At 46.7% G+C, this 23624-nt stretch overlaps 1 protein-coding gene across 2 annotated transcripts; it reads right to left on the reverse strand.

Moving 5' to 3' along the window:
- Window positions 1-79: 79 nt before the first annotated feature.
- LOC120961681 (protein tramtrack, beta isoform) lies at window positions 80-19980 on the reverse strand. 2 transcript variants are annotated; one of them, XM_040385619.2, is made up of 4 exons: window positions 17596-19980; window positions 8801-9230; window positions 7506-8655; window positions 80-5190 (listed from the first exon to the last, which is right to left on the reverse strand). In XM_040385619.2, exons 2-4 carry the CDS (start codon window positions 8936-8938, stop codon window positions 3821-3823), a joined length of 2658 nt encoding a protein of 885 aa, XP_040241553.2. In that variant the 5' UTR covers window positions 8939-9230; window positions 17596-19980; the 3' UTR covers window positions 80-3820. The 2 variants fall into 2 exon arrangements, with proteins under 2 accessions (XP_040241553.2, XP_049462262.1); XM_049606305.1 differs by lacking the exon at window positions 17596-19980 and adding an exon at window positions 9382-9749.
- Between the last annotated feature and the right edge of the window lie 3644 nt (window positions 19981-23624).

Raw genomic sequence — 23624 nt, forward strand, 5'->3', positions numbered from 1 at the left:
ACAACATGAAAATTGGTAGACGGATGTTAGCAAATGTTAAGTGTAAATGTTGAAAAGTAAAACAAAAATAACAAAGGTATTCAATTTCATATCATTGTTTATTATGTGTTTTGCGTGTTTCTATCAAATAGCATTTGTTTAAATATACATACAATTCAATGTGTGTTGATTGTGCTGCTTTAAGGATAAAACATGTTCACAAAGTTGGATTAATATTAAGCTTATTTTACCGCCAAACGCGTGCCTATTTGCCGCCAAATCAACCCAACTGCACGCATGATGCATCGTTGCATTGCATTGCATTGTTCTTTCAAAGAACATCCTCATCTGGTCAAATCGATTGCAAGTTCACAGAAGACAAAGCAAAACAGGAAACATGGTTGAAGATTACTTTTAATACGTGTGTGCGTTTATTATCATTTATTTATCTTATTTGGTGATTCTGTTCTTAGATATAACTATTAGTTTTACTAAAACTAACGACCCTTTGCGTTCTTTTTGCCTTTTTATGCCCGTTTTCCGTGATATTTGTATGCCTTTTTCAATGCATGTTTAATATAACGTCGAGAAAAGTAAACTAGAATTTAGTGTAAATGCGGATTTATTATTTTTTTAGGACAAAAAGTTGGTAAACTTGGTTTGCTTCGTTCTGCTCTCCTCGCTGCACCAAAAAAAAAGTTCATCTTCCTGTCCATTGTTTACAGATACGTTTTTGAATTTAGTTTTCTCTGTTCAAACTCCCTTTCTGTATGTACATCTACTCGCGGCAAGTAACGAACGGAATATCGGATAGCTTCTGTTCCACAATGCTTTCATTCGGGGATGTGCCAGATTCTCAGAGTAATATAACGAAGTACTTAATACGTTAAAATTGCACTAACTATTGGATTTGCGAAGGGAATATCTGTGCACGGAAAGATAGTAAGATTAAACAAGTGTTTATTGCAGAGTTCAATCTTTACCTAGCTACTGTTCCAGGTGCGTTCGTTTGTGAACCGCATTACCGTAGGCAATGCGTCGCTAAATAGAGATTAATTTGCAAATTATTATGCTTTACTTTTAGTACAATAGTGCGAGCGTAAGTAACTCATAAAACTAGAACATGTATTGCAATGTGTTACTACAGCTCGATCGTTTGCTCGTGGTTCATAATTTTCCTACCGCAACACCCATCAAAACCCAAGTGTGCCTTATGGGTGCAAAATGCTTGCTTGATACACAAAATGAAAAACAAACAAAACAAACTATATTATTCACTATCATAAAATGCACGCGCGTCCCTCTCTTTATCGATTGTTCCTCTTCGTCTTCTGTTCTTTTAGCATCGCTCGCCTCATGAGATAAATGTTTATGCCCTGGTAGCAAGTTTCATCGAACATCCAATTTACTCGACCAGGTTTTGGAAAAATGGAACCATTTCGTCAGAAACAAATATTTAAAACAAAAAAACTACGGTGCTGTTGATAATAGTAGCTAAGGATATGATTATCTTTTTGCATAAATACTACTCACACTAATTACAAAGCTAACATTATCGACCTTCCCCCTTAAGATCACCCAACCTTCGTCCCTGCTGTCCTTCTATATTGATGCTTACATAACAAACAAATTAGTCTCTTTTTATTTACGTGTTAATATTACACTCTTCTTCGCATTATCGTGCTATAGCCAAAAGGGTTACATTTATTCAACCTGCAGCAGGCTAGTTTGTGTGAATCGGTGTGTCTGTGTGTGGTGGCTGGTGAAGGCGCACTAAGCGCACAATGATGATTCTGGTTGAAGAAGCGCAGGAGCACAAATTAAAATGTTCCACCCAGCTCTGCGACAACATAACCACGCGCAAGTGCATTACGACGCTGCTTAAGATTACGAACTACAATTACTATCTCAGCCTTTTTCGTTTTATACATCTATTAAACATATGTGGGACGAATGCAACATTTAACGGCCAATGTTAGTTTAGTTTGGTTATTGATTGTTCTCTTCTAAACCACCTCTAAAACAATTCAGCTTAAAATTTGTTACATTTCCAATATTTTGATGCACACGTCTCAGTTGGATGGTAAAAAAGACAGCGGTCTATAGTAGTAAGAAAAGTGAATTCATTGCCCCATACATTTTCTTAAATACAATTCTGCGTACATTAATGCCCTTCTTACATATGTTGTTCTGAATCAATACGATGGTGTGCTTGCTCACGCGCCCGTTAAGTTTAAATAACATAAAAATAATACAAACCAAGCTGAGACCAATGCAATAACAAAGACAGATTGTAATTTTAAACATAAAATTTGTTAAGGTAACACTTCAAACAAAAACCTCATAACTTGGTTGTTGTTTTAAAACCATTTGACGGACAATAACAGCTACAGCTTGTTATGAAATATTTGATATGATTCAAAACCAAACCGCAATGCCATTGCCGCTATATCGTACCTACACACCCACCAATATGTATGTATAAATTTAGAAAAATAAAGAATTTCTATAAAAATAATTAACAAAAAAAAGGAAACAAATCGAATCATTCTTTGGGCTGATTCTGTGTTTAAAAGAAGAACACAAAACAAATAACAATCCTGCTATTAAATAATAATGTACAGTGGATGCATGCTGTCTCCGCATTCCCTACATTTTCATGGTTTGTTTTTCCTAAATATGAGTTATAAAATATGTGTATCGTGTTTCCAAGCGGAGTGCCGAATGCACACAAACACACGACACGAGACACCGAAAGGAAATGCGAATTGGTGTATGTTGCTTTCTCTTTGCACCACATGCGCTTTGCGGCAACACAGCTCATGATCGTAGTACTATGATTTAGATGGTACTTTGCTACAATTCAAAAACGGCTGCACATCAATGACTGGTACGATCGATTGATCGCCTCCAACCAGCTGAAGCACAGCATTTCGTCGTTTCGATTGCATTTGCTATTTTTGGGGAAGACATTAGTGAAGCAATTGTTGTTTTGTGCCGTTGTATATGACCCCCTCCCCGACGGGAGGAGTAGGAGTTGCCTCGGAACCAAGCGCACCGGGAGGGAGGTTGAATAAAACAAACGGGTACACAATTATCTTTGCAAACAAAAATTTTACAAACATTAATTTAAAAATACATTACAACACTAAATACGCGCATACAATACATATATAAAGTAGTAGACAAACTAACGGAGAATCCATCGAAGGGGGTGTTGTGTATTGGGCCAGCCCGCTCTGCTAGGGGCCAAACTTTTGGTCGATTTTAAATGTAGAGTGGGGAAAGAAGTGGGCTGTCGATTTTGGACGCTCATACACCGAACCACACACAGCACACCTTAGTAACACCATCATTTTTGACGGTTACTCACTTAACGCAGCAATCAGTGTGCGATTTTTGATTAGACACTTAGAGCAACAGCGTCACACTCAAGCTTAAAACAACTATTTAAAAAAAACCAGTACAAAGACCTGCTTGTTAAAAAAAGTTAGAACTCGCACCCCAACATGTTTGTTGTTGTCTTGTTCAGGTTTTAGGGGGAGAGTTCCACGATATTATAAAACTACAAAATACCCTTTTGAAGGAATGATTTTTCTAGCTCTTGTATGGGCTAGCCTACCGATCATGCAGTTCTCTACATTTTGTCGCAAAAAGGAGGGACAGTCCCATATATGACGGGCAAACCAAAAGCCTGCAGCAGTTTGCTTCATTTTCCCTACCAATTACTAGCCTCTATCATCTGTGGTTGGTCCTTTTTGTCGCTCTGTGGAAACCGGGGAAGGGGGACAACAGTTGAACGGTGTGTGGTGGAATTGCTTAACCTTTCCGGTGTTTCCTACTACTGGCTGACGGTTGCGGTGGCCGGTTGCGCAGCGAGACCGCTGGAGCTGGACGAAACCGAACCGGTCGGAGAATTGGCACCTGATGAGGACGATGACTTCTCTTGAAATTCTTTCTTGATGGTAATCGTCCCGACCGTGCCACTGCCGGCTGATCCTGCTGTTGTGGCTGCAGCCGCCGGCGAGGCTTGGCCACTCCCGGGAAAGGGATACATGATCCGTATAGCGCCCGTACCGCCGCTGTTCGTGCCGAGCTTCGGCTGCAGTCCGACCGCGTTAATTATCGAGGCCGTCGTGAGGGAGCTCCCACCGTTGGTCGAATCGTTCCGTCCACCCACTAGGGTGGCACTGAACGATTCCTCGCCCCGGGAGTTGCTTCCGCCGCCGCTGGCGGGCGAAGTGCCGCCCGGCCCGACGCCTGTCGTTTGCTGCTGCGCGTACTCCTGCTTGTGGATGATCTTCACGTGCGCCGTCATGTTGTCCTTGCGCGTGAACTCTTTCAGACAGAACGGGCAGGGATAGACCTTCACGTTGCGCTTGTGCGAGGTCACATAATGCCGGCAGAAGTTGCTGATGTGTGTGTACACGCGGGCGCACACTTTGCACCGGTACACGTGGTCACCCTCTTTGGTACAGAAATCGCGCACGCTGCCCTCGGTATCGTCAATCACGGCGTACTTGTGCGTGCGTGAGCCACTGTCGTTGCCGCTGCCGCCCTTCACCGAGGGTGAGTTCGAGTTCGAGCGCGGGCTCGACGATCGGAGCACGCTGCCGGAAAACATGTCGTACATCTCGGAGCCGATGCCCGTGATGCACAATGACGAACCGCCGCTGGCGGTGTTCGAGGTTGAGATCAAGCTTTCGTTCAGGTTGTTGTTCAGATTGTTCAGTATCGTTTGCGTGGTGGTCATGCCGTTCGGTTTCTTTGGTGTCATTAGCCGGGCGCGTTTGTGCAGCTTTACCGAGGATTTGTTGTTTGATCCGCCGCCAAGGAAACTGCTCGTACCGCCGCCGGATGCCGTGAGGGGTGCCAGCTTCGGTATTTGGAGTGCCGTCGTCGGTACGACCGAGATTTGAGGCATACGCGCGCCGCCGCTGGTACTAGCAATCTTTAGACCCGGTTTCGGCTGCAAGGGCGGTAGGTAGTTGCTGTTGGAGGTTGAATCGACGGCTCCGCTGTCGGTGCGTGGATCGAACTTAAACTCGACCGGTTCGTCATACTCGTCCAGCAGCAGTTGCGGCTCCATTAGGCTCGAATTAAGTTCGCGTCCATCATACTGATCATCCTCAATGTCGTCCTCCTCTTCGCCGGCACCCGTGCCGTCCAGTTTGTTGCATTTATCATCCTCAGCAAATGAATCTTTCGAATCTACAAATATTGAGAGAAAGAGTCGAAGGATCGTACGTTAGCTAAAGTTCAATTCGGTGACTAGTGTGGAAGGTTTTGGGTTAGTTAGAAGTAGCACAACAAAGCAGACGGAAGGGACAAGATGGATCAATGAAAATGTGTTCTACTGTAACAGGGCGCAAAAGCGAAACTAATAAGCTACTAAAGGATATATAGGGTTAGAAATGAATCATGATGTGTGTACAGATATGATGTTATTACAGGTAAAGCATTGAAACAAAAATATCCAATTTCCCAAGCCGCTTCAGCTCTAGTGATGATGATTTAATGGAATGGGATTTGTGCTCATGTTTTCATTCGCTGGCGCGATTAAAATGTGATTTCCTACATTATAATGTGCAATATTTGGTCATTAGTATATTACATTTTTGTTTGTCAAATCATATTTCGCTTTGTCGATACCAGAACACATCAGGGATGGAAGAAAGGACAGAATAAAGCAAGCGATAGATTAGCACAACAGGATAATCAGTAATTTCGCAAAGAAGAATAAGAGAGAGAGAGAGTGCGCGTTTATGCTATGAAACGATCAAAAGCACACTACCCAATCATAACAATCAAATACTTTATTTGTACTACTTTACTTTCTACATAATTTTAGTGCTAATAATTACTCCAAGAAAACCATATCAATATCACGATCGGAAAGCTATGAGGGACCTTTAAGACTTGGTGGCAACTGGCCTATGTTCTTGCCAACTTTGGGCCATATTGGGACGTATTTTCATCGCCAACTGAACTCCGATTTGCTGACATCTTGTTTGTTACAATGGCACTCAAAATATGCTTCATTTCACGAAAACGTATGTTCATACGTTTTCAATGTTCAGATTCTCTTTCATTAAATCATTCGATTCGTAAAGCTTCAGCGGCATGGGAAGGCGGAAACTCACCTTTTTTATATACTTGTCCGCGTTTTCGGCTTGTAATATTGGATTGCGCTATTCATTCAACCTAAGTGTGCTTGTTATGGGTTTAAGCCTGTTTTTTTAACGCAAACTACGACCACTAACACTATCCGAAACATTACGGCAGATAAAGGAAATGTGCATAATGTTGTGTGTTTTATCCCAACGCCGCACATTTAAAATTATTGACAGGTTTGTTGAGCGAAACAGCGCCAATACGAATAAAGCAATGTGCTCCTCTGTGTGCACGGTATATTATTTGAAATTAAAATTCAATTTGTTCGTTTTTTCTACACACGCACACAGACAACATATTGTATTATTTTGATTGGTTTTTAGTTTGCTCTTCTAGGTGGCGGTAGTGTGAGCTACACTATAAAGCATTATGACAGAGGTAGCGAATGATCGCGCTATAACCGATCCCTAAAGCGATGAGTGACGGCGGACTACAAACATCCCTTTTAGCTTTTCCGAACAGATACTGAATATATGTAGAAACATAAGCGTTGCAAGCAGTAAAATGGCACCATTTAATTGTAAATGAATTTGTTCGTCTAAAACTAAACACCAATCATTCTTTACGAACCCGATTAAGACAACAAATACGTGTTTATATGCAAATATATGTGTATATATACATGGTTAGTAAATTTTACGACAAGATATAAGAAATGGGACCATGGGGAAACAATTTTATTTTGAAAATTTACTATAGAAAATCATCTAACACAGCAGAAAAGCGTTTTATAAGTGTTCTGTGCGTGTTTTTTTTATATAACGGAGAGTGTGTACTGTCTGTAATATGAACCATATCTCGTACTAATTCCATGTTACTCAATATGTAAATTGTCTATGAAGAAGTATAGATGTGATTTTAAATTAAAATTTAAGGCATGAACTAAACTCTGGTCAAAGTGTTTAAAATGTTTTTACACGATTCCACGCACTCATTTTCCTTGCCGACTAACAACTTATCTAAGTGTAAGCAGCTAGTCGACCCGAAACACGTCAGATTGAATAGAATCGCGAAATAATGGTAGGTAGCTACGTCATCTTGTGTGGTGAATTGTTATTATGAATCTGAAACGAGTGAGTCTACTCTGGTTCAAAACCCACTGAAAAGAGTGATTATTAATGCGTGATTAAAAAATGGCAGACGAGAGCCACATATACATATATATATAGCAGTCAATGTGTGTCCCCAGTACTAGTATGAAGAAAATAATGTGTTCAAAACCAAACCAAATAATTGTGCGATTTATTCTTCTTCTAATATGCAGTAGTGTGTGCAATGCATGTATGTGCGATGTGCGTTTTTCGTCCCGCAAATGGCCGCAAATGGCCACAAAAGGCGTTCGCCGTACTCACCGGATAAGCTGTTTTCGTTGTTCCGCGTTCGGCTGCGCTTGGACGCTCGCGATGGCTTGGCTGCCGCGGTGCCCTGCTTCTGATGCTGCCTGCCGGATCGATTCGTGTTGCCATTGTTGTTGGTCGTGCCGTCCATGTTGCCGATGGTATCTTCCATCGATTCGTCCAGTGACGGCGAGGTACCCCGCGGTTCGTCGCCCGCCTCCAAATCGACATCGTCCACCAGCTCGTCCGCCTCATCGTCCATTACCTCGTCGTCCTCGTCGTCCAGCTGTTCGGCCTTTTCGTGCATCAGGGTATCGTCGTCGTCCGTGCGGCTGCTCACAATTCTTAGCTGCTGGTCGTCGTCGCCCGAGTTGGACGCGCCACTGCTGGCAATTTTCACATCCATAATATCCATCGAGCTGCTGTCGTACTCTTCACCGGGCGCACCGCCGCCGCCGACGAAATTTCCCTCCGTTTCACCCTCGCCTGCATCGCTTCCGGATAGCTTTCGCGGACGACCGCGCTTGCGCTTCTGTTGCGAGAGGGCAGTACCGAGCAGCGGATTCGTTTGCACCATCGCACTGCCACTGGCGGCGCTACTGCCACCTTGCTGCAGCAAGCTGTTGCTGTGGCTGCGGGTAACGATGCCGGTGGAGGAGAGCAGTGGGGGTAGCGGCTTTAGATGGCCGCCCTGCGCCTGGCCGGAGCTGGCTGCGTTGGGCGCCACCGCAATACTGTTGGGTACGGGCGAGCAGCGATCGTCTTCGTCATCGTCGACTTGCGCCACCATGCCGCTGCTTCCGCTGCTGTTCTTTTGTACTGTCGCGTTTGGAACTGTGTTGGTAGTGGTGGTGGCACCCGTCGCTTGCGCACCGCTTGAGGCAGCCGAGCCGGCCGAGTTGGTTGCTGTTGCGGACGCCGAGCCAGAGGGCGCATTCGGTTTGTCGTCGTTCACCTCGGTGAGCCCCTTTATCCGGAGGCTTTCCGCGACGCGCAGAAAGGCGGCCAGCCGATCCTGATCGACCGACACCTCGCCGCGGTACATAAAGTCCAGCAGACACTTCATGTCTTTGAACGGTACATCGCGCAAGATTACGATCGGGTGCTTTTCGGGATGGCTGACGAAAAGCTGCTGGAAGTAAGGACTGCAGGCGGACAGCACCATCTGGCGAGAAAAACGAAACCCGTCACCGTTAGTTGGTTGGTTGGTTTTTGTATTGACTATAAAAAAAGACTAGACAAAGAGGGAACAGCGCCATTTGTCCATTAAGAGAGAGACGGCGGCCCTAAACGCGGCGCAGTTTTCTTACCTTGTGTGCTTTCAGGTGCTGACCTTCAACGGCCAGCGTTACATCGATGAAAGTTTCATCGTGCAAAAGCTGGTCGAACACGGCGAGCAGGTTGGTTTGGTGGTTGTTCCACCGGAGGCAGAATCTTTGGGATGTCATTTTTACTGTGATTTTTTTGTTTGTTTTGTATTCCGTCAAGCAAGGAATCCTGTGTCCTCTCTATCTCGGGGTCCCTTGGGAACAGAGACGTAAATAGCCGTTGCTCTTATCGGGGTACTCCGATATCGGCGCTGTTGTTGTTGATGCTTCTGCTAGTCGTCGTCCTTCGTTATCTTTCCTCGTTTAGACGTTTTAGAAGGCAAGATAAAAGTTACTATCGCTTTACTGCTGTATACCAGCAGCTTGAACTTAGGGTGATTCAGTCTTTCCAGTTCGGTTGTAGGTTTGGTGGCTGTAGGTAGAGAGAAACAGACAAAAAAAACATTATTAATACATTGTTCTTAGTAGTAGTAAATACAACAGAATGTCGTTAACAAAGAAGCTATATCCCCACTCGTTTTAGAACGGAAAATCAATGTGGCAAAACATTGTTAAATATCTACCTGTTTTAGTTGTAGTATTCTGTCACAAATATTAGTATGAAATGTTCTTCACTTTAAACCGACTTGCGCTTTACTTCCGTACTTTACTGCGAACGATTGTAAGGCCGACCCGGGCTTGTTGACGTCAGACAGCGAGATAAAAAGCAGACGCACCCAAGCCAAATAACTCGAAGCGTCAAGGGAAGAAGCTCTATAGCTCGAAGATTACAACGTGACAAAACGCACCCTCAGTCCTAACGCAGATAAAACGTCATTTACGAACGGTGCGACGGGATCTTCTGCCCAGTGTACACGACCAATGACGCTACACTGCATTGTGCCCTTCGAAATTCAAATGTGCTTTCACAGCACGCACATCTCCAGCCCAGGCTCACTTTAAGAACAGCAAAACACTGCAAGCTTCTACAATAGAAAATTACCATTTTTACATTTTTAACTTCAGCGATTTTATTAAATAAAGCATTTATAGAGTCAGAAAAAGATCATGTAGCATTCAATACAATCGTTCCTTTAATATGAGAATATGTGGCACTATTTAGCAGCTTGAAATGCTTAGATAATACCCTGAAGTCAGCATCTTCTTAACCACTCAGGAGACGTACTCATTCATCCGGTAAAGATTTACGGCTGGGGGTTTCTTCCTATCGTTATTCCCATAAAATTACATCATCCCCTCCTCGCGCGACAGAACTGCGACTCCATTCCGTAAACTTGGAGCAGAAGTGGCAGGAGGAGTGAGGGCTGGTTGGAGGAGGTTAGTTGTTGAAATGTCCTTCAGTGCCATTTAACAACTGGTCACAAAGCTGCTATCGGTCTGTGGCGGCGATTAGGATGGGGTTTTTGTACCATTACCACCACAAAAATGAATATTCAACTGAGTGTGGGGGGTTTGTGGAGGCCCTTAGGCAGCCAGCTAGCGTGGGGATGGCAAGAAGGTTGAGTGGAAGGAACAGCAGAGAACGACGAGGATACACTACCACTACCACCGGGCTCTGCTAGACCCTATTTTACTGGATCTAATTTATTCTTCTTCTACGTGCGATTAAGTTGCCGATTGAACAACAAAGTGAAAAAGTATTTTTTATAAAGTGAGCCGGTTTAGGTTGGAACTGGAATTGTCAATTTTTAGCAGGTATTTGTGTGTAGTTAAGCCCTGTGAACGCTTGTTTACTCAAGCACGAACGGATCCTTTAGCGATCGCTGTTATTGGAGATGCCTTTGTTTGTGTAAACACTTCTCCGAAATTTAAACAGTTGCCCTCTTAATGTGCAAAGTTGCGCGTTCTGTTGAATTGTGCGAGTGTTCCCCGCGAGTGGAAAGGGTCGGCAAGAAGGGAAAAGGGTAGGAAAACTTTCCTTAAAGATGGGACGGAAACAGGAGGGAACAAATTTACCCCTTCTTTTCTACTCCCCTCCGATTGCCGTCCCATTCATCCTCCACGGATCGCGCCGACGACGCCCATGATCATGACCTTCACAAACCTGTCAACCTGTCAAACCGATTGCATATTTATTACCGCATCGTCACATCTCCCCGTCGTTTGTGTCTGTTTCTCTCTTTCGCTCGCTTGTTCGGCACTCGGCACAGGTTAGTTTAATGCGTGGCCCCATCGAATGTAGGATGGCGTAACATACACACATACACACACGTACACGAAACGACGACGACACGGATGACAACAAAAACTACCGCAAACTTACTCCGCACACAAGCGTGAACCGCAGCAAACACACACGCGTTTTGAATCACACCACTGCCACAAATGACGATTGGGTCGATAAAGTAAGGGTGGGATTGGATAGAGCTTCATCAGAGAGCAAACATTTCGAATGAAAGGCTCACTGGTTTTTGCTGCAGCAGTTCTGCAAACATGATGTATGCAAATTTGTGTGCCAAAAAGAAATTTCCCTAAAAATAAAACATAAATTGCTCGTTATAACAACAGAAAACAAAATTAAAATGATTTGCATACTATTATGCAAAGTTAATGATCATTGACGTATTTGTGACACCTCCGAATGGCTGGGTGGCTATCTAGTAATCATAATAAATCGGACCGCAATTTGGGGTCTGTGTTTTATGTAATTTATGCGTTTGATACTGAAATCGATAAAAGGTTGAGTTGGAAATAGAGCAACACTCTAATTTACATGATTTTTTATCGGATCTTTGCAAAGGAGTATTTTAAGACTTTAAGAATATTCAACCCAAATCATGTCAGCTTCGAGAATAGTTTTATCATCCCACGCCCCACCTAGCACCGAACTGTATTTTCCTGTATTATTCTGGAAAACCCTGAAGTAGATTAACATTCCTACACGCTCCCGCCTAAAGGGCGAAACAACAGATGACAATCCACCAAGGAGCCCTTTAAGAGAGGCACGGAGTAAGAGACGCAAGCAAACAGGATTTTCCAAATGGGTTATGCATATTTATTTTAGTGCAGAGATATATTCACGTTCTGCGTTTCTGTACGCGATTCATAAAACTGGCCGCCGCCGCCAACTGAATCACCCCATCACACCACACACGCACACACACACACCACAGCAAAACGTACTGTGTGATGTCGTTGTGATATATTCATCAAAATCACACCATCAAAAGGATAATTTAGTGTAAGGAAGTGAAGAACAACACAACACGCAACTCAAGATGACGTAGCAGCGCATCACATTCGCCATGATGGAACTACGTCCTCCCCCCCCCCCCCCCCCTGCAGCACACGATTGCCTTTTGGGAAACAAAATGAACCATCTAATTCCTCCAACAAATACCATTGCACACTGCACAGTGGGTGGAGGGAGGGATGATCGTGGGGGCGCGGAGGAGGAGGAGGTTTAACAAGCGCGATCACTGGAAGCCATGGATCCATGTCCGTGGTGCCGGTACTAACACACAAACACACTCACACTGCAGCCTATCTATCCCACCACCCCCATTGGCGTTTATCATACACGATGATCGCGTGGTTGTGTGTTTTTTTTTCTCTATGAGAACCGAAGCAAACTGACAGCCACCCCCGCGAGCAAATGGTAGAAAGAAAAAGAGAAAAAATGAACACGGCAAAGTTTCAGTTTATGTTACCGTGGTGCCGCCGCTCTGTGGGGCTGTGCGCGGTTGTGTTGGTCTAGACTACGTTTCGTGTGCTAGATGCTGCTGCTGCTGCTGCTGCTACACAACACCCCCTTAGCACACCATTCATTCCCTGCTTTGTGACGGGCGTTAGAGACGAACCCGTTCCACCCACACTTTCATAAGCGTTGCGCGGCACACACAATCATCGGACTTGCCATGGCGCTGCGGTTCTTCCTACACACGATTGCGAGAGGAGTTAACTGGTGTGTGTGTGTGTGTGTGTGTGTGTGTGTGTGTGTGTGTGTGTGTGGTGTAGTGGTGTGGGGATATAGTTAGTTTGATGGAAGTGCAGCGAGGATTCGTTTGCTACAACTATGTACAACATTTTCCTATTATATTCTTATAAGAAAACACACAACAAGACGCATCTGTGTTGTTCATACTTAGTTTATTTTGGGGTTGTTGAACGATTACTCATCGACATTTTATTTTTCCTCTCCACTAAACGAATGTGTGTGCGAAAGCGCCGGGTAGATGGAACAGTTTGATAAAACTACAAACTCTATGCAAACTGCAAACAAAAACTAATTTGCTGATAAACGATATTTTCTTGGAAGTTGGGAATCGTGCAGTACACAGCCACAAACAAATACGCGCACATTGCTTGCGCCAAACTACTCTAATCGTTCGATTTATTGATTCCGTGGCGTCCACATTCCCGCCACTCGGTGGACCTTCTCCTTCTCCTCCTCTGTCCTTCGTTTGCAGCGCGCGTAGGAAAGGAAAACGAGATTTCACGCCTATAGCAACAAGAACCAGCTAGAGAATCAGGATTTTTTGCCCACAATATCAACTTCGTTTCGATATATATATATATACATATGCACCCCCTGATGGAGAGATCTCGTTTGCAGGTTTCATTCCATTTTAGCAAAAGCTTTGCCAGCTAAATGAGGAAAAAAATGAATAAATGAAAACATCGTGCACTAAATAATGAAACGAACTAAAATCTTCTATAGCTGCAGCAATTGCTGCTTGTCCATTCTACACTCACATGGTTAGAAATAATTACTGCTGCAGTTAATGTACACGAGATTGGAATGAGAGAACAGACAGTGAACGTCAATTGCACAAGCGGAAAAGTGCATCCCATCGACGTCATATGAGTAGGATCGCTTGTGTGATATGGAAGAGGGGAAAAGAAGGGAAGGGGGAGGGTGGATGGGGCTTTTTTACAACCACAACGAGAGTAGTGAACATTGCGCGAAGCAATTTCCTCCTAGCATGTCTGCTAAACGGAAAGATTACGGTTGTAAAACAGACCTTCAACGCTACCTACACAACTGTGGCAAGTTGGGGGGGATATGACGACGTTTTGAGCTTTAAGTCTTAACATGTACAACTCCGTTCTGAGAGAGAAATACGATACAAAACTGATTTTTTACGTGGGATGTGCTTTTGTGTGCTTTTAAACCTCAAACCGAAAAGTTACAACGAGTTTACATCATGTCAAGCTGCCTAAACCTTTGCCCACGGTGTATACTCTAACCTGCAAGAGGGATGTGTCTGAACAAAAAGACGCCATTTTGTATTTTCCGCATGCATGATTTTTCCTCCTAGCAAAAAGGAAGCTGAAGAGGGAGAGAACGAGAGATAGAGCAAGTGAGCGTGCGAGCAGAGTAAAGGAGAGCGATTTGAGCGAATACACTCTCCCCTTCCTAGTTTTTTTTTGTTAGATTCATTTTTCTCCCCTAAATTCAGCGCACGTATTCGCTCCGTATTCGTTGAAAAGGAGGAGACATGCACACCAATACAAGCGCAAACAACTGCGTGCCGTGCGTTTTCCATAGCTCACTTTCCTTCCCCCCCCCCTTGCATTTTACGTACATTATATCTCGCTCGTTCGGTGGGGAAAATAACAGTGGCGACCAGGGTTGGCAAACTACCACCATCGTGGGACAAACGTAGTACAAAAGCATTTGCAGGCTCCTGGATTTGTAGACAAATGGGACAAATGGTAGACAAAATGGTGGTGAGATGATGTCGATTGGTTACAGAATGTAATCCAGAATGTAATCTGTAATACAGAATGTAATCTTTTATCAGATCATCCACGAGTCAATCACCACAACATTCAAGTTTTGTAATTAAAGTTTAAGATGGGCCATGGAACCTCTTGATGAGGACAATTGTGTGCATCATTCATCAGCCAAATGTCACACTAGTCACGTACAATTAGTACAGCTCTCCCGCGTGTGTCTGTATGCCCCGTCCGGTTGTTGGTAGTAGTAAACGCTTGGCCTCAGCACACAGTGCAGACCTATTACACCTACTTAAACTACCCCCATCCCCCTCAAAAGCTACATCTTCATTCCACCCCAAACATTCAACCTCCTCGCCTAGGTCGCTTAGCTTACCCACACACAACAAGCACACACACACGCTCAACCATTCGTCACTGGTAAGGAACACTTGGGGCCAGAAACACTCGCGCGAAGATGAAGCTGCCGGCTGACGCTGCTGCTGCGACTGCTACGTTTTCTAGCGTTTGTGTTGGTTTCTCTGAAAGCCTATTGCTGGCTCCCAGAGTTTCCCATCGCCTACTTTTCATCCCCCATGCATCCCCCAACACTTTTGCCTTGTGGAGACTCTTTCGTGGGGGGGGAATGGGAGAGATTTTCTCAACCACACACTTGTGTGCTGCATTTTGATTGCCTACTGCAGAGAGAGAACGTTTTTTGTCTCTCTGTCAGTACATCTCGTCTTCTCTCTTTCGCTCTACACTCTTCACAGTTTGTGAACCACTTCCCATGTTTTCTCTGCAGCCCGTGTTCGTGGGGAGAGGGCTCAAGGATCGCAGTCACGATCGTTTCTCTATTCCTTTCTCTGCGGCAAAAATTCCATTTCACAGCGCTGTGTTCAGGCGCAGTTTTCCGATCTTGGTTTTCTTTTGAATTCTTGAAAGCTTCCATTGGCCACCACCAACAAGTAAAATGCTAAATTAATACATCAAATAAGTGTCTTCACCAACAAGCACACACACACACAACCTCTCTCTCTCTCTCTCTGGGTTCCAAGTTGATGACGGTGGGAACCAATCTGTGCTTCGCCCATTCCACGGATGGTTTATTTTTAAATGCAGGACAAGATTTTGCTTTATTCACTCCACGTCTTGGGAGAGTGCACACCGGCCGTAAACAAGCCAAAACCGCAGCATGTCCTTGGGGTTATTACAAGGGAGACGACGACTGTGGCAGCGTATGTTGAAAGGCATGTAACGAGGTAAATCTACATACGGCTCGAATCCACCCAACTCTACCAGCTATTGTTGTGATGTGATGTATCGGTTGAAGCTTTGTGATTGTGTTTGTGAGAAATGTATGACTCACGCTCGCTGTCCCTGTCCAGAATGCGGCAATATGTACCTTGGATGAGGAGTATTTTTTTTGTTAAACCTCCCTCATCCCCAATGGAGAACATATTAGCTTCTTGTGTGTTTGTTGTTCCCTCGTTATTTAACCCAATTTGAAACAAATGAAAACAACACATCTCCACAATGCTCGTCTGCCACGTCCTCCTCCCCTCCTTCTTGTGGACAATCATTCACGTGTTGGCATGTTCAACTGGATACAGTTCTTATCCTGTCACAGCCAACCGGCGAGGGAGAGGCCTAATTGGATATATCCTTGCCGCACTGTAGCAATAGGACGAAACACTGGACAGTTGGGTGGATTCGTTTTCCATCCGTCTCGCCACTACCCGCGCGCACGTGTCCAGACGCTGGTTGATTACCGAAGCCAACGTGTACCTGTCTCCATCTCCGCCGTGCTGGGAAGCAAGGCAATGGACGAGTCCTTGAAAGGCTTCCAGACACAGCCGTCACCGGAGTTTCCCACACAGAAGCAGCCAAATGTCATTCGATAGTTATCCTTTTCCGCTCGTGCATCCACCACTGCACAACGCCTTTGCGTCACACGCATCCTTTGCGCACGGTTGTCGTCCATCCTGCCGTCCTGCTGTCCAACCATCGTCATCATCCTGTGCTATCCCGTTTTGGTATGGCTTCTAACAAATCCTATTTGGACTCATGTGGGGGCTCTCTTATACAACACACAGAGTGTTTGGGAGTGTGTTTGTGTATGTGCAGTAGGAAAATTAATATCCTTGACACAGGAAACACTATCAGAGGTAGAGAGGGATTGCGGACAAGGTGTGACGTTTGGAGCACTGGCAATTACTTTTCCATGAAACAGAGGGAAAAAAACAACAACACAAACATTGAAAAGTTTGCTTAGAAAGTGAAGGAACGTTCTCAAAGACGAGAAAGGGAAGCTCTTTAGAATGTTTTCTCCCCTTCTCACAGTGCCACAACAGAGAATCTTAGCTATTTTACCTATTAGTTGTACATAACAATAACTAAAATCACCAAACAAACAAACACGCTACGACGTGGCAAAAGATTCCTTCCCACCATTTGGCATAACAAAAACAAAAACCGAAAGAGATACGGAAGGGTAATGGTGCTGCATAGAAAATCAACAACCGCACGATGTTTTTTGGTTTTTCGTGCGAGCTAGCGGCCGTTTTCCAGCGAAAGAGGTTACCAACCCCCCCGAGTGCGACGAGGACGGCCTGTTTGTGTGTGTGTGTGTCTGTGTGAGCGCTGAAGAAAAAGAAAGTTATAAAGAAATCTCGAACCGGACCGACCATGTAGAGCAAATAGGGAGGGCAAGCTATGGGGGGGGGGAGGTACAGTTTCCCGAAAACATTCGCATACTGTCTCATGAGAAAAGGAATGGCTGTTGGAGGAAGGGCGAGCGAGGGTTGTCGATTTTACAGCCACGTGGAAATGCACGCTGAGACCGTTTTCTTTCCATTTAAATGAAATGCAGCAAATGGATCGAAAAGGATCGCCACCGCCAGTAATTTCCCAGCAGTTTCACCACTGCAAAGTATATGACAAGCACACGAGCTAAAATTATCATTACAACCGCCCCTCTCTCCTCTCTTTATGTTGCGCATTCGTAGGAAAAGAATTTCCTTGAATTTTAAGAAAAATTACACTGCTCATCCTTGGCAGTAATCGCTTAACGAAAGTGAATCTCCCCGGCCAGCAAAAAGAAGACTGCCACGTACCTATACTTTCTAACACCGGCGACGACAGGGGATTGGGGGGTGAGATGCGTTCCTCTTTCGGTGATTCCTTCGAGATGCTGCTGCTGACGAGATGCTTCCCGAAACACGCGCTTTTCTTTGTGTCACGCACGTTGCTCTTTTTTTGAACACGTCTTTCGGCGAAACTTCTCTAAGCTGCCGACCGCCGACAAGTACAACACACCCACCAATAAATTGTGCTTTTCCTTCACTTCACTTCCACCCTCTTGACACATAAAACCCGCCACACTACGATACGTTTCGTTTTTCCTTTTCCCAACACGTCACACACACACACGCTCAGTAACAGACACACACATACGATCAAAAATCTTCTTTCCTCTCACAATCAATCGCAGTAATCAGCGCGCCAAAAATTTGAACACCCTTTCTTCCTCTTTTGCTTCTTGTGAGAGAGGGGCCTGGGGCGACACACTTTTTTCTTGTGCTGGGAGGGGGAGGGAAGAGACAACGGATGCTCTTTCTTTCACAGCACAGCAGAGATACATACACACTCACACAACGCACACACAACGCACTCAAGGGATGATCCTCACGTCTAGAATCGGCGGTGTGGTGTGTGAAAGAATGTTGCCTTTCGTCGCAAGCACACACTCGTCACATTCGCGGTTTTTAGTGTGTGTGGGTATACAACAGCACACTACTAAAGCGCACACTTTCGCAGCACGCACTGGCCCTCTTTTTGTGAGGCAATTCACGCAAAAAATGTATAAATATTGCAGCCGCCGCAACACACTGGACCTTCCGTTTCTTTTTACTTCTACTAGCACCGCACAATCAGTGGCGCTTTGCGTTTTTTTCCACAGTGGAAACGCGACACTAAGCGGTAGCGCACACAACGACGGCGACGCAACACTCACCACTGCGACACGGAGGAGCGAACGGCAGCATCATCGTGGTGGGCCCCATCAGCAGAGATCAGTAGTGATGACTGTGTGCTAATTGTGCATGAATGAAGCGTGTTTGTGTGTGGGAAGAACGATTCTGACATCCAGCACACAGGACACGACACACACGGGTGGGTTTTGTTGCTGTTGTTGCTATTTGACAGTATGACGTCACTTTATGTCATATCCATTATCATGGTTTAATGGACCGATCGATCAATCGCGTCACGGGGTGTGGAAACGGAGAAACGGGAAATTTTCGACAAATACTGAAAAATCCAGTAAATCACGCACAGAAACGCCACACGCTGCCACGAGTCTGCCGCTTACCCCACCACGCAGAGCGGAGGAGACACGGAGAACAGAAAAATCACGCACTATCTCACACAAACACGCACACACAGTCTCGATCGAGAACGGCAAAACCGCACCCAACACACCCTCGAGCAATGATGGGCAGCAGGGAGGTGGTGGATGGGAGTCGGAGGATCGCTCTTTTTTCCACGATTCTAAGGAATGTACGTTCTATTTGTTGCTTCACTTTTTGTCACTCAGCGCAGGAGACACACAAGCACACGAAGCTTTTGCTTCAGGATTTTATTCACCACGTTGGATGAACTTCAGGCAAAGCACTTTTAGCTACGCACTGGCAAAAGGGGGTTGCCTTATCGCCGCACTATATGTGTGTGTTTCCACACACACCGCACTATTATCACACCGGTCGCCCCACGATAGCAACTGGTTGGCCACACGGAGGAACAACACACACAGCACACACGGCCGTGTGCGATATCGATGGCTGACAATTCAACACGAAACTAAAACACACACTGCGATGTCGCAGGAATAGTAAAAAAGTGAACCCTTTTTTCCTTCAATCCCGTACACTAGCACACACTTGGGCCAGAGTGGCCAACGCAGAGGACAGAAGAACTGTTATCTCCACTTGCAGGAGCGTACGGTACTGGCCGCGATGATGATTATGACACGGTCCCGACCCACACACACTGTATGTCCTGGTGACGACGACGACAACGACGGTATGTATCTATTCGCTGTACGGGCGCTCTCGGTCTGTCCGGAATTTGTTTGATTTTCTTTCCCTTTTTCCTGAGCCTCTCCACACTCGCGAGAGAGAGGCACACACACGGACTGTCTGCCTTGCACGGTGCTGTGTCGCTGCGAACGTGTTGTCGAGTCCGCGACGCAAGTTCGAATGAATAGGGGTGTGTGTTAATTTTAGCTATCCCCGGCACTGCTCTCCACGCGCGCGCTCCGCTCAATTCGGCTCGGCTCCTTTGCTCACCCCTACACTCCCTGTAGCCCTCGCTCCGCCCGCCGCACCGTCCGCGCTCTCCTTTCCCACCAGCACCGACCACAGGCGCAGGGATCTTCTGGGTGTGTGCAGCCCCCTCTCCTGTAGCGGCCGCAATCAACACACGGCGAGAGCGAGAGAGAAAGCGAGCGAGCGAGCGAGTGAGAGAGAGAGAGAGCCCGCATGCACCAACACAGCACCGCAACTGGCTGCGCCGGCTTCGATTCGTATCGCGACACGCACGCATACAAGCGCGCCCACACCCAAAACGCACACACTACAGCGCGCAACAGTATCCGAGCGCGCGCTCCTTTTTGTTGGACGGACTTGAGCCGACCACGCACATTGCGATACAGCGCTGTGCGAGCGAGTGAGCGCTGCATACCATCACATCGGCTTCTCGCTCATTCCTTGCGCGCGCGTGTGTGTGTGTGTTCGCTGCACGGATACGTGTGCTCTCGCTCTCGCGCTAGCGCATGGTTTGAGGGCGCGCGCGGAACGGCTAGTGCTCTCCCGCTCACTCCAGCAAGGGAGCAAGCGGTGGGGAGAATTCCTTGAAGCTTCCGTACACAACAGTTTTGACTTGTCGCGACACGAATAGTCCCTGCGCTTGAAATCATCGTTTTGTACGTGCAAGGGGTAGATTGCGGCTGTGTGTGGGTAAGGAGTAGTAGAGTAGTGTGGCAGGCAGGCAGGCAGGCAGGGTGGGTTTTGTGTTTTGTCAGCGGCGGTGGTGGGGATGAAAAGGGGAGCACGCAACAGGAGTGTGTGGTTTTCTGAGATTTGACGATGTCGGAAAGAGGACTTCGGACGACCAACGTGGCGCAAAGCAGAACCGATGGAAAAACCGATGGTTTTTTGTTCTGGGACTCGGTTGGGGGAATTCCTGTTAACTCTACTCATTTCTTTTCTAATAAGTTTACATCATCATCCTGATCCGTTTAAGGCGAGTACTCTTTGCGTAGGTAACCAAGTTCAAGAAACAAATCATTCTGAGGATTTTCAGTACATTTCCTTCATCCGTCCGGCAGTACTGTTTTTATTTCGCCTGTACTATTAACTGCCCCCTCATTCCGCCCATTCATGCAACGCAACGCCCTGTGAAGCTATCCACTTAATCGCCAACGCACACACACACAAATACGTTCGCGCACATACTCAACCACCTTCGAGGGGAGCTTCGCCAGCGCGCATCGTTTGCACACTCAGGGGATATATACACAGCAGCGTGGCCGCGCTTCTTTCGACACAATCCGCATCCGAGGACAGAGTTCTCGATCCCCATTGTGACGATGCGTTTTTAACGTGTACGTGTGAATGTGTGAGTATACGTGTGTGTGTGGGTTAGTGTATGTGGATGGGACGTGTACAGCAGCGTTGTGTGTGCGCTGTTGATTGTGTTTCCTATCCGCGTAGGGCTCCCGTCACCACCACCACCACCCTACAGACTCAGAAAAACGCACCCCCCCATCCCTCCAAAGGCAGCCCCATGCCGTGGCAAATGAATCGTCGTCGTCGCATTCGGATTAGCTTGCTCTCTCTCTCTCTCTCTCTCCCGCATGCTCTTTGCAAGCGTCCCCAAAGGCGTTCGGCAGCACAAACTGCGGTCTCGAGCGCGGCAAGAGAGCAAGCGAACGAGGGAATTCGGTGGCTTACGACCCGCTTCTCATGAACCCCCCCCTTCTTCACCCGGGGTGCCCTATCCTCTCCCATCCCTTCCATCGTGCGGCCACACCCGGTGGTGTAGAAACTCGTGCGCTACACGCCATGGCTTTTATGACTTTTCTCGCTAGAGTTTTCCCAACTCCCCACTCTCACCCTTCCCCGGCCACTACAGAAGCGCCCATTTTGCTCCCAGCAGGGTGGAGAATTGGCCTTTTCCACGTCGGCGGCACACTGGACTGATGAACTGAGCCGGGAGGATGTGTACGTGCGATAATATCATCAAATTGTGCTCTCGTGCTTTTTTTTGCAGAATTTTATCCTGCTCTGACGCGTCTAGCTCATCTGTGATGACCGTGTGATCGTATCGCTCTCTCCACTACCGTCCATCCCCATACTCATACCCTCCCCCCTCTTCCCCTCTTCCCCACTGCAATGTATACATACTGGGGGGGAAGTTCACTAATTGCGGCCCCAGCGTCGCTAGACGACGCAGTTCTAGCGCCTAGCCGTGCCGCTGGAGAATGACGCCGTGGCAAGTCGCCGCGCAGGAATAGTGTGTGCTTGCCACGTTTACACTGCCAACGATCGTTTGCGAAAACATTCTTCCTGTTGGGAATGTAACATCTTTCCTTCGGGGGACACTATGGAGTCCTCGTTCTGTCTGATGTCTTTTGCTCCGTTTCTTCTTGTTTGTGTTTCTCCACAATCTCTGGGTCTTGCTGGTTCACATCCTACTCCAGAGCACGGTAATTTGCATCTTAACTGCTAACTCCGCATCCAATTGTTTCACGGTTCAGCGCGGCAGGTCTAGGAGCAGGGGCGTAGGAGCCTTGGGTACAACACCAGCCCGCTTGCACAGTGGTGCATTGTTGCCACACTAGGATCCACCGGGAGCGCGGACTGGGAGCTCCCCATCAACCCCATTCTCAGCTTCTTGCCCTCCACTCTAATACTAGCAGCAAGTGTGTGTGTGTGGATACCATTTCCTATCGGGTACACACTAGCGCACGCCCGTCTATCGTAGGCTGCATCGTCATTTCCCACGCATACACATACAACTGTGCAGGGCCGTACATATCCGAAGCTCCCTTCTCAAAAGGGCACTATATAGTGCGTTTGTGATATTTTTCCTCGTCCCACCACCACTAGCCAAAAAGGCGATCCCGATGTACAGGCACGGGGTGGCGGGTGTTGGCCCGTTCCTGGGGCACCCGAACGAAACCTTCCGCGAGCGCGCCACGTACCAGAACCGTGGAGACACCGACCCTGCCCCTCGTTTCTGCTCGTCCTCGCTTCCTGCTGCCGTTATTACGCCGCAGTTCCTTTCCCTCATGTCCTATTTCCCGCACCAAGATGGGATCTCTCTCTAGTAGCGGAGGGGCAGCAGCGCAGGCATGGGACGAGAATAAATTGTTTTGCCCACGTAAGCGCAAACGCTCGCGCACACACTGCCACTGCGTACTACACAGAGAGAGAGAGCGAGAGAGAGAGAGAGAAACCGCCGACTGGGACACAGACACACACACACATACTAGCTGGCTGGCTAGGGGTTGCGCCAGCCAGCCAGCCAGCTAGAAGCTCCACTCGAATCGCGGCAGTGACTTGTCCGACCTCCCATTCCCACCAACACTCAAACGCTCTCCCCCCCCCCCTCATTCTCCCTGCCTCCCACCACCCACAAATCCAGCCCGAGACCGGAAAGTGGACACAACAGCACCGCTTATTGTTTGTGTCTAACGACGCATAAAGGGAGCAAAAGGAGAGGCAACTACGACGGGCAACAGTCAACGGCCAGCAGCAACAACAACAACAGCAACAGCAAAAAATGGAAGGAAAGCAACAAAACGAGAATAAAAAAAGAAACAAAACGGTAAACAACGCGCTTCCTCCTCACAGAGAGAGAGCATCCTTTGATGGTGTTGGAATAGATCGAGCGAGGTTGAATTGGGTGTTTGGTGTGAGTGTATGTGTTAGCGTACTTCCATGTGTATACCCACAGCCCTTCCTCGGTGGGGAGGTTGGGGATGCTTTTTTCATCCCCCCTTGCTCCGTTCCGTTCGTGGCAGAACGAGCGAGAGGGAGAGTAAGAGAGAGAGGGAGACAATTTGATAGGAACAGGATGG

This window comes from Anopheles coluzzii, chromosome 2 (genome assembly GCF_943734685.1).
Source record: "Anopheles coluzzii chromosome 2, AcolN3, whole genome shotgun sequence".
Lineage (NCBI taxonomy): Eukaryota > Metazoa > Arthropoda > Insecta > Diptera > Culicidae > Anopheles > Anopheles coluzzii.

Bases quoted from the DNA above. Each gene is read 5' to 3' on its own strand.
- LOC120961681 (XM_040385619.2), bottom strand. From the start codon at position 8,938: ATGACATCCCAAAGATTCTGCCTCCGGTGGAACAACCACCAAACCAAC. The intron at 8,656-8,800 runs GTAAGAAAACTG...TTTTCTCGCCAG, and splicing joins AGCACCTGAAAGCACACAAG to ATGGTGCTGTCCGCCTGCAG. The intron at 5,191-7,505 runs GTGAGTACGGCG...CAATATTTGTAG, and splicing joins CAACGAAAACAGCTTATCCG to ATTCGAAAGATTCATTTGCT.